Source organism: Patiria miniata, unplaced genomic scaffold (genome assembly GCF_015706575.1).
Source record: "Patiria miniata isolate m_02_andy unplaced genomic scaffold, ASM1570657v1 HiC_scaffold_9, whole genome shotgun sequence".
In the NCBI taxonomy this organism is placed as follows: domain Eukaryota; kingdom Metazoa; phylum Echinodermata; class Asteroidea; order Valvatida; family Asterinidae; genus Patiria; species Patiria miniata.
Window position 1 is genome coordinate 21,196,217 of NW_024037076.1, and position 12,227 is coordinate 21,208,443.

The following is a 12,227-nucleotide window of genomic DNA, read 5'->3' on the forward strand; positions in this document are numbered from 1 at the left end:
CTCTGTACATGCACACACACACATAATGTACACACAGTGTGGGCGCATACTAGACTTGACTCAAGTCGGAATTGCCTTAAGTCGGTATCTTTAAAAAAAATCCAAAAAATTACTTACTTTACGTCTTTCCAGAGGCACGACAAGGTACACTTCAGCACGCGTTCAACTTCAGTGCCGTATAACAATGCGCACACACTGTATACATTGTACAACACGCGTACTATGTACGTACATGTACATGTGTTGCAGAGCATGTGCATCACATAAAAATAACATGTACATGGTAGCAGACCAGTAAATAAACTTCCATAGACCCCAATGGTAAATGCTCCCACTTCAAAAATTCGGGAAAAATACTCACAACTCTCCAAGGTGTTCGAGACACACATCAAATTAAAGCTTATTTCATCATCTTTCATTTTCTTTTCAATTTTCGAGGGGTCAACTGATGACTTTTAGGAGAAATTTACATCTGAAGATGATCACCCCTGAAAATAGTCCTGAAGCCCATCGCCATTTTGAAAAACGATGCCTACACTCCATTGCAAAATAGAGCGCTTTTAGGGTCCAAATTACATCAAAATTACACAGAACTGCAAGCTCCCAGTCCTGTGCACGGCTTCCACCCATATTTTTTACAAACCCTCAAGTTCATGGCCCACAGCATGCTCAAATACCGAAGATTTTGAGGGCATGCAAATTGTGATTTGGCCGGCGCAGGCAATTTCGGACCGATTTACTGGTCTGCACCCTATTATAGGTAGCAGACCAGTAAATAAACTTCCATAGACCCCAATGGTAAATGCTCCCACTTCAAAAATTCGGGAAAAATACTCACAACTCTCCAAGGTGTTCGAGACACACATCAAATTAAAGCTTATTTCATCATCTTTCATTTTCTTTTCAATTTTCGGGGGGTCAACTGATGACTTTTAGGAGAAATTTACATCTGAAGATGATCACCCCTGAAAATAGTCCTGAAGCCCATCGCCATTTTGAAAAACGATGCCTACACTCCATTGCAAAATAGAGCGCTTTTAGGGTCCAAATTACATCAAAATTACACAGAACTGCAAGCTCCCAGTCCTGTGCACGGCTTCCACCCATATTTTTTACAAACCCTCAAGTTCATGGCCCACAGCATGCTCAAATACCGAAGATTTTGAGGGCATGCAAATTGTGATTTGGCCGGCGCAGGCAATTTCGGACCGATTTACTGGTCTGCACCCACATGTACGTTTTTAACATGTTGGTCTGGATTTGACGCATGAGGGCGCATTATGGTACGGCGGGTAGCGTAATTTTTATTCCTAGGAGGGTTAGGGGCAATGTCATGAATAATTCAGTTTTTCCTTTGAATCATTGCAAGACTTAGGTTCTCGTTCTATTTTCTCCTTAATTTAAAATTTTCTCAGTGATAAATTTTGAGAAGAAAAATAGCTGATGAAAATGAGCAGCGACGACGTGGATTCGAACCAGGGATCTTTGTATCCATAGCTCATCTCGCTATCCACTAGGCTACTGTGTGGTAGCTCGACGATAACCGTTCTTTAAAAAGCTTTAATGTATTGTAACTAGTTGAGTAACTAACAACAATGCTGTTGATGTCATTGTCCGTTCTCATGGATAAACATGAATTATTCATGACATTGCCCCTAACCCTCCTAGGAATAAAAATTACGCAAGCCGCGCGGGGCCTTTACTATCTCGTGGAACTAATCACTTATTCATTTATTCACGTAATATAAATCAAGCAATATAAACCAATCATCTAACGGTGGTTTGCGATTACCAGCAACAGCACGCGCGCCATGGCTGTTGGCTGTCTGGCGCCAGACGACGGCTGCATGATTTACCATTAGTAACAAGTTCTGCATTTTCATTGGTCAATTCACAACGGGTAATGCATTATGCATGTCTACCAAATCGGTAGACAAATGTAAAGAAAAACATAAGCGTTCTCCACGAGATGGTAAAGGCCCTCGCGGCTACGCCGCTCGTCCTAGTCTTTGTACGTGTCAGCATCCGGGGTGCGTCACGTGTCCGGGTAAGCGCGTGGGACTTGACTAAAGGCTAAGTTTTAATGTGCCCCGTGTCCAGGCAGATATTCGTTTGATAACGCATCACTCCCAAATTCTATTCTCTATAGTTATATATTTAACTGTAAATAGGTATTGGGGAACCAAGTTGCGATTCCCCCCTGGTATACTGATTGCTATACTTATCAGAAGAATTTCAATTTTGGGTGGGTCGTTTGTAACTTATTCGTTGGAAGATTTCTTCACGGAACAGGTTTTGGTAATGCAATGCCGGAATACTAAGCATAAACACCCATCTGGCAAACTGCCAAACATAACATTTCTTTTCGTAAGAGTTTTGCTTTTGACAATTATGAGCAATACAAGTCGTGACAAAAACTCTAAACAGCATTGCCTGGAGTTTTGAACTGAGTAGGAACTGTGGTACCAGACCCGTTACCAAACTGACTTTTACTCAAGTAAGATCATTGTTATGTACTCAATTATTCGTGGTATTCCAGTATCGGCGCTTTTATTTCTGTTCTCAAACTTGTTTCAATGAGTACGCATTGACTGGACCAAATATTGATTTGAAAATAACGTCTTTTAATTGTTTGTTGTAAAATAGAAATATTATTGGAATCATTTATGCGAGTGCCATTCAGATTCGCGCATTCGTAGTGGAAAAAAATGCATCCTCGTCTCCACGGGCCTCTGACTAGTCTGGTATGCAGAAAAAAAAATCCCCATCAAATGGTTGCAGTTAAGCAACGTAATAAAAAGCAATATAATTAGTTTGTCTGAATCCACAGAGCACAATGACTTTTTTTTTAGTATTTAAAGTTGTTATGGTTATTCGTTTACCATTCAAATTCACTGATTATAATATTGAAATTCATCCAACAAAACCGATTATATGCACTTCCATCGTTTATTAAATTTCGTCACTTATCGTACAATCTCAATGTTAGTTGAAGCAAATTTAAATCGTGGGCGCACAGTTATTCGTCTCGGCAGGAGGTCTCGCCTACGCCGGACTCTGCTAACTCTACACAATTTAATCGTAATTTTCTGATCTCTGAATGCTGTCATTCGGCAACAGCTAGGTGCCGAATTCAATCTGTATTGACAAATATTCTTGAGCTAGTTTTAAGAAGGTTGACCAAATTTTTAAACTGAATGATAAAGGACTAAATCTATTTTGCCCAAAACATCTGAAATTATTCTTGGACAAATTTGAATAAAGAATTGGTGGATCGGAATGGGGAAAATGTTTTTAATAAGAAGCCGAAAAAACCGATACGGTTACTTGTATTAGAATAAACATTAAGTTGGCACGACTACGGTATTTAAAAAAAAATTTAAAAAAAAATCAAATTTCATAATGATTTGAAGACTTGTCTTTAGAGCATGCAGAGGCTATAGTTTCGAAGCGTTGAATAGACAGTTTTCTAATTACACTGTGGCCTGTTCTGCGCAACTCCGCATCGAAACCGAGGCTACCCTTGAAAACACTGTTCTATAGAAATTTCTTAGCAAAATGTGCTGTTTGCCAACCAAGCGTACAAAGGTCTATACAGGCCTCGACAAATAACCCATTGGCCTAATGGACCATTATCGTGTTGCGGCCATCATGATGTTTTTCCCATTCAAATCAACGTAACCAAAGCAGACTGGAAGGAAAAAAAGTCTGGTTTCTATTTGCACAAAAAAAATTAACATTCAGTACTGTTATTGGATACAGGTAACATGACTGAAATGGTGACAGCATGATAAAGATCTATTGAGGTATGCCAAAAACAATAGGATGGCGCTGTTTGATTGGGGTATACAGACTTTTGTATTTACCAAAAGCAAATAGCGCCCTCCTATTGTGTCGCCCATATCTCGAATTTCGCTCGTACCCCCCGCCCTGCAAACAGGGCGCTGGGAGCGGCTGATGAGCTTCACCAACCTCGTCCCCAGTGCTTACTTTATTTCCAACCTCGTTTCCACTAGTAAGCCCTGGATAGGAAACTTTCTTCCTGTATCCTGATTCGATACCGAAATTGGCTAGAAATGGATTTATATCGTGTACTTGGTGTTGTTATTATCAACGTGCAGTACGTGTTTTTGCGATCATTCGTCCACACCTTCTCGAAAATATTCCTTTCCTTTCCAATTTTGTTCATATTAATATGAAATGTGATACTGCATGTTGTCAATAATTCGTAGCCGTAGTTCCGTGCATTGAGCTACATATAGGGTTTGGTGCTCTATGCTCCGTGTAAGCCCTTTCGGACAAGAAACAAATAGGCCTACATGTTACTAGTTGAAGAAAAGTCCATCTACAGCGGCTAAACAACACTGAATTCCTGTTCAAATAAAAAAACGAGCAGCAACTAAAAAGCCCAAGTGCTTTCAATACAAGTCATTTTAATAACTTCATCAATACCTAATAAAGCCAAACCCATGAAAGAAACTGCAGTGTAGTTGCTATCAGGATAATGGCGTGAAAAAAGCGCCTGCTGACTTACCCGCAAATTGGATTCTGCAGGCCGAGTCGGTCGCCCTCTATTGTTGACTACTCGCGTGTGATCGTACCGCCGTCAAGTGGTGCGGCCAACCATCAAGGGTATCACAGATGCCGCATGTACCTGTTATGTTGCCGCCAACGGTTTCTTCTTATTGTCTAAGTACCGACCTCATTCAAGATTTTCAGGATAAAATCTGGCCAGTTCGTCTGGTGGTCATCACTTTGGATTTCATCCATCAACCAGTTAACATCAGTTTAGTTCTCGAGTATACCTCAAGATATACCAGCACTTTCAGTTGTCTCTTCATTCAACAAAACGAGCCAGACTTCGAGATGCCTGTCACAGAACCCAGAGAGTTTGATCGCTTCCATGACTACCTTGGCCTAGCCCGTCTCATCACCAAGACCAGCGTAGCTTCTCCAAGGTCTCCCTCTGTCCCGGAGTCATCGGAACAGTTTTTTGGACTCCAGACGCCAAACATGTATCCGGACCAGGAGACCAGCAGCAACGACAGCCAGTCCACCACCGGTTTCCGTCCCTTCAACATGGACGAGTTGTCCCGTAAGACTGGCCCACCATCTCGACGTGGCGACCGATGGGTGGTTCCCAAGCCAACCTGGTGTGTCTTCTGCAAGAACAACGGCGAGAGCGAAGCGGTCTACGCCTCACACGTCCTCAAGAACAGCCTTGACAAGGTGGTCTGTCCTAGGCTACGGGCTTACATCTGTCCACTGTGTGGAACCTGCGGAGATGAGGCACATACCATCAAGTACTGTCCAACCAACCTGGGCAGCTTGCAGCCAGCTCCGTCCAAGTCAAGACCCAGCAATCTTGGCATGTTCATCAGCAGCAGGCTTCTGCCGTCAGCAGAAAACAGAGTTTCCGTATGACCATTGCAAGGAGAGACTCTAAATCAAACGGCTCTTTTCAGAGCCAACACACTTTTCCAAGAGAGATTTGGTACAATGCATCCCAGTTTTTTAAACGAATTCTTTTAAACCATTTTCCCCCATTAATTTTTTTTTTAAATTGACTGCAAATTTTGCTATTAAAAACATTGACAATGGCTTATTAGGGTACAATGTGCTTTTCATTTTTCTATTTCTTCACAACTTTGAATATGACAAAAAGTTGAAAGGTTTAAGAAGTGGTACCACTCATAACAAACTTTTGAAGATCAATATAAAAGGCTCGTCGATCTACCATTTAATCCTGCCCTTTGTTTCTGTTGGAAATATACAATTGCTCTATTGCAAGTACTTTTCCCCCCATACGTGCATCTAGTCATTTGAGGTATAGACCTTTCTTTTGTTTGTAAACATTGGCGCCATTTTATATTGGCTACCGCAAGCATTAAATTAAACATTAAATTATGAACCGAATATTGCAGGTTTAGATGAACAGTGGTCATTAAGGTGGTCATTAATTTTTATGGATTTAGTGATGAACAGCCGGCCGATATTTGTGATTCGTGGAGTACATTCTGACGAAAATAAAATGCGCAAGAAACAAATTCATGTCGCATGTACCTAGCAATGAACAATTATAGAAGTAAATTCCATTTGTTTTAAGAGCACGGGGCATCATCTTCTACCTATTGACGTTTGTTCTACAACGGCTAAACATCACTGAATACCTGTTCAAATAAGAAAACGAGCAGAAACTAAAAAGCCCAAGTGCTTTCAATACAAGTCATTTTAATATAGCTTCATCAACACCTAATAAAGCCAAACCCATGAAAGAAACTGCAGTGTAGGCCTAGTTGCTGTAAGGATAATGGCGTGGAAAAAAAACGCCTGCTGGACAAACCGCAAATTGGATTCTGCAGGCCGAGTCGGTCGCCCTCTATTGTTGACTACTCGCGTGTGATCGTACCGCCGTCAAGCGGTGCGGCCAACCATCAAGGGTATCACAGATGCCGCATGCACCTGTTATGTTGCCGCCAACGGTTTCTTCTTATTGTCTATGTACAGACCTAGTTCAAGATTTTCAGGATAAAGAGTGGCCTGTTTGTCTGCTGATCATCACTTTGGAATTCATCCATCAACCAGTAACATCAGTTCCGTTCTCGAGTGTATACCTCAATATGTCTACCAGCACTTTCAGTTCTTTCTTTCTTCAAGAAAACGAGCAACCATTCGAGATGTCTGTCATCACAGAAACAAGAGAGTTTGACCGCTCTTATGACTTCCTTGGCCTAGCCAGTCCAAAACCAGCGTAGCTTCTCCAAGGCCTGCCCCTGTCTCGGAGTCATCTGAGGATCAGTTCTTCATACTCCGGACGCCAGACATCGGAGCCGGACCAGGAGACCAGCAGCAACGACAGCCAGTCCGCCACCGGTTTCCGTCCCTTCACAATCGACGAGCTGTCCCGTGAGACCGGACCATCTCGACGTGGCGATCGGTGGGTAGTTCCCAAGCGAACCTGGTGTGTCTTCTGCAAAAACAACGGCGAGGGAGAAGCGGTCTACACCTCACACATCCTCAAGAACAGCCTTGACAAGGCAAGTGCGGATCCAGAACACAATTTTTTGGGGGGCCAAAAAAATGTGGTCCCCCAAAAAAGTGGGTCTAAAAAATTACGGCGTGGGGTTCGGGGCCCGTAAGTTCCCCGAAAATTTTTTGGATTCTAGATGCTCTGTGGTGCGATCTGAGGCAATTTCTGACCACTTTAACCAATTTTTTTGAGGAAAACATGGTGGTGTACTCATTGCCTGCCTTTATTGCGTTGTCACATTAAAAAAAAAAAAAAAATTGGTTTCGTTTTAGGGGGGGGGGGGCATGGCCCCCTTTGCCCCCCCCCCTGGATCCGCCCTTGTGACAAGGTGGTCTGTCCTAGGCTACGGGCTTACATTTGTCCACTGTGTGGAACCAGCGGAGATGAGGCACATACCATCAAGTACTGTCCAACCAACCTGTGCCGCTTGCAGCCGGCTCCGTCCAAGTCAAGACCCAGCAATCTCGGCATGTTCATCAGCAGCAGACTTCTGCCGTCAGCAGAAAACAGAGTTTCCGTATGACCATCGCAAGGAGAGACTCTAAATCAAACGGCTCTTTTCAGAGCCAACACATTTTCCAAAGAGAGATTTGGTACAATGCATAGGCCCAGTGTTTTTTTAACGAATTCTTTTTAATCATTTTGTTCCCATTTTTAAAATTGATTTTAATGGTCATACTAACAAGCGTCAACACAGCGTCAACACACTCCAAAGCGTCAACACATCCAAAATGCAAGTGACAAAAGCAGTATGTAACCCATACATTATGGACAGAAACAAGATTTGGCTTAAAATTAATAGGTTAAACGTCTGTTAAGCGTCTGAAAATCAGCAGAAAACAGAGTTTCCGTATGACCATCGCAAGGAGAGACTCTAAATCAAACGGCTCTTTTCAGAGCCAACACATTTTCCAAAGAGAGATTTGGTACAATGCATAGGCCCAGTGTTTTTTTAACGAATTCTTTTTAATCATTTTGTTCCCATTTTTAAAATTGATTTTAATGGTCATACTAACAAGCGTCAACACAGCGTCAACACACTCCAAAGCGTCAACACATCCAAAATGCAAGTGACAAAAGCAGTATGTAACCCATACATTATGGACAGAAACAAGATTTGGCTTAAAATTAATAGGTTAAACGTCTGTTAAGCGTCTGAAAATTGCGATTATCCGTTCAAGAATATTGGCTCTCCGTGCCGCTCCGAAATCGGCTGCCATGTTGCCTCGGTAGACCATACCATTATGCTAAAGGGTGATAACGGTGTACAATAAACCAACAGAGAGGGCGCGGCCGGCCAATACCAAAAGATGTCCATTTCAATAAGGGAATAAATGTGTGCTCCGGAGGTTTTTATCACTCTGTTTAATACCACTTAGAGTCTGGGTGCTGATAATTACCCGAGCCGGAGGCGAGGGTAATTATCAGCACCCAGACTCTAAGTGGTATTAAACAGAGTGATTAATACCGACGGAGTACATATTTATTCCCATTCATAAATACCTTTTCGGTAAAAAAAAATCATATAATTCGTTCAAAACATCCCGATTTTGTTCAACAAATTCACTTTATGCTTTTTGAATCATCCCTCCTGCAAAATAATGGAGTATTCAGCTGGCGAGTAAGATGAAAACAACCCTTTTATGGAGATTGACGCGCGCGTATCATGTTCTACGCGATGTCGCGCAGAACGCACCTGGCGCGTTGCGTTTTGAATTTAGAACTATGAAATTCTAACTCCCAGGTAGTGTTGCGCATGCCTACGTGAGGATTGTGAACGTTCAACCAATGAAACGATAAGAGGCACTGGATTTTTAGGAGTCCATATTTTATTGTGACACTGGAAAAGTGTTTAAGACCAGCTAGCCATGTCTTTATCATCCGTTTAATACCGGCCACGTGACGGGCTCTCGACCAATAGGAATGGCTAAACTGTCTGAGGTATTTATGAATAAGGGAATAAATGTGTGCTCTGGAGGTTTTTATCACTCTGTTTAATACCACTTAGAGTCTGGGTGCTGATAATTACCCGAGCCGGAGGCGAGGGTAATTATCAGCACCCAGACTCTAAGTGGTCTTAAACAGAGTGATAAATACCGACGGAGTACATATTTATTCCCATTCATAAATACCTTTTCGGTAAAAAAAAATCATATAATTCGTTCAAAACATCCCGATTTTGTTCAACAAATTCACTTTATGCTTTTTGAAACATCCCTCCTGCAAAATAATGGAGTGTTCAGCTGGCGAGTAAGATGAAAACAACCCTTTTATGGAGATTGACGCGCGCGTATCATGTTCTACGCGATGTCGCGCAGAACGCACCTGGCGCGTTGCGTTTTGAATTTAGAACTATAAAATTCTAACTCCCTGGTAGTGTTGCGCATGCCTACGTGAGGATTGTGAACGTTCAACCAATGAAACGATAAGAGGCACTGGATTTTTAGGAGTCCACATTTTATTGTGACACTGGAAAAGTGTTTAAGACCAGCTAGCCATGTCTTTATCATCCGTTTAATACCGGCCACGTGACGGGCTCTCGACCAATAGGAATGGCTAAACTGTCCGAGGTATTTATGAATAAAGTATAAAATGAAACATAAACACAACTCACACATTAATGATCCACCACTCCGATCCTCAGTCCTTACAGATCTGGTATCCCTCTGTTGTTAATGTTTATGACACGATAATGTCATTACATACACACCCCTACTTGAAATGGTGTAGTCCAAGCTTTGTGCGAAGTCAAGATGGCGGACAACGGCCGTGCAAGTGAAAGGTCATTTTTTCGCGTGAAAATACTATATTTGTTACCACGAAATGGAAACTCAATCCAATAGAAAATCTCATTTATTCTATGCTTTACAATTATATACCATTTTGGTCAATTCAGAATGTGTTTTGGATGTGTTGACGGTGTGTTGACGCTTCTGTCATGTGTTGACGCTGTGTTGACGCTTTTTAGTGCGACCCAACATTTTGGCTTATCTCGGGATATAATTGTATAATAAAAAAAAAATACTAGAAAATCCAGGTCGTCCTGGTACTGCTAATCCCTCATTCATTCTGTGCCTTTCCATCGCACTTTTAGTTTTCATGTATTTTCTGAATTTTGGGCGCATAAAACTTAGATGTTCATTGTTTCTAAAAGTTAGTTCGAAAAGTTAAAATCCATACGCCCTGTATCGCAAGGAGAGACTCTAAATCAAACGGCTCTTTTCAGAGCCAACACATTTTCCACTCATTCGTCCTGAGATCGCTGCAATCTAAATACATGTATATGTACAAAAACAGAGGACTGCCTTTATGTAAGCTCAAGTGTCCGGAGAAAAAAAACTGTATACATTACATGCAAAAATTCCTGGATCCGCCCCTGTATAGCCTTTTTAATGTTAGGCTCCAATGGTACGGTCAGTTCCATCAAAACCACTTTTCAAACATCTGGGAAATGCAGGACAATGTCAGGTCTCTGAGAGGTAGGCAGAATACTTGCTGGAACGGTGCCCCCATCGATGCCCATGCCTTGAAGGTCTGCACACAGTGCTATGTTTATAATGACTTGAGGGTCCTAACCATAGAGCTATGTTAAATTACTAGAGTGCTAACTCCTCATTCTTGCGCGCGGAGCGCTTTGAAGCCGTCCTGGGCGCAGACATTTTGAATTTTATGCATGTGCGTGTTTGTAGAACACAATGAAATTAGATGGATTGAATTTTGAAAGTGTACTCTACATGCAACGCGCAAGTAGAACATACGCAAACAACTTAAACGCGTCATGACAGTTCAAAAAACGTCACGGCAAAACGCATCTGCAGCGAATACGCGCACGCATTACGCTGTTTGCGCAGGGAAAAAAAGAAACGTTCATTTTTGCTGATCGTGCGTTTCGGTTTAGGGCATATCGGCTTCGATGACGCACCGGTATGGAATACAAACGCAGATATGCAAATAGCCGTACAAAAGCCGTACAAAATTTCGAGTTTTCCCATAGGTTTGTGTACAAACATGGATGCGCCCATCAGGCATCTCTTTGTACAACGAGTTAGCGCTCTAGTAATTTACTATACATGTAGCTCTATGGTCCTAACCAAGCATGCTACGTACTTGAAAGATTACGCAGATCGTCATTCGACAATCAAAAAGAATCATTCAATTTCGCTATCCGAGCAATCTATCGTCTTTTAGCTTCAGTCGTTCCTTTAAAAGATTATTCAAATTAAACATATCGTGTTGTTCAGTCAATTTCTTCTGAAGCAGTTGATCAGGCATTCCTTTTCGTTAATGAGCAAACATATGTCACATTTGCTCAAGCATGTTTTAAGACTTCCTGATGCATGTAATTATCTCGACGTAAATCATAATCTGATGTCTTCAATCCGTAAATGCACACCTCTCTTTCTTAATTAAAGGGTCCGGCAATGAATTTTTCTCAGGAATACATTTTGCGCAACTTTCTACTACTCTGAAATGTATGAAAACTACACATTCGACATCCTTTTTGGTTAATCTTCTGTTGCTGATTTCAGGAAGACACTATTCGGTTTAGGGTTTTTTTCCAAATTATTTACACCAAAATTGGCTGATTGTAAACATTATTTTACGGTGAGAAAGGGTTGCTCATTGGCTTACTGCCATGTACTGACACAACAAAGAATCGCCAAAAAAAGGAGAAATTTATGAGAGCAAAATATCCATAATTCTATAGCAACTTGTTGTGCTGAAATAGCCATGTAACATTGATCCGCCATCAGAATGACATCAAAGTGTTGCTCATGAATATGAAACTGTGCATAAGCATAAAACGTAGAAGGCACCAACAACACTCTTCAACCTTGGAAAAATAAAACTTAAAAATAAGGTAAAATGTGTCACAAACTGATGTATTGTTAAGGTTTGTATTGCAAAATTACTTTGCATGGGCCCTTTAAATATGTGTTCGGTCAGACATACGCAAGAAAACATTTAAGAAATAACCCAAGAGAAGTTCCCAATGGTACAACCATTGCCAAACTCGCCCCGATGTCTTGCACGTCAAGAAATCGTCAACGTAAAGATGCCCCTTGCTCAAACACACCGACGTTCGCTAATTTGAATGCATCAACCGTCAAAAGGTTGCAAAGACTTAATTTAAGAATGCTACAAATTAAGTCTTGAATGCGCAAAAACGAAACAGAATGCCCCAAAACGAAAACGA

The 12,227-nt window shown here is 41.5% G+C and overlaps 1 protein-coding gene across 1 annotated transcript; it reads left to right on the forward strand.

Annotated features, from left to right (window-relative positions):
* The first annotated feature begins 4,569 nt into the window (after positions 1-4,569).
* On the forward strand, positions 4,570-7,563 carry LOC119720277 (nanos homolog 1-like). The gene is made up of 2 exons (XM_038189916.1): positions 4,570-5,229; positions 7,359-7,563. Exons 1-2 carry the CDS (start codon positions 4,642-4,644, stop codon positions 7,551-7,553), a joined length of 783 nt encoding a protein of 260 aa, XP_038045844.1. The 5' UTR covers positions 4,570-4,641; the 3' UTR covers positions 7,554-7,563.
* The last annotated feature ends 4,664 nt before the right edge of the window (positions 7,564-12,227 follow it).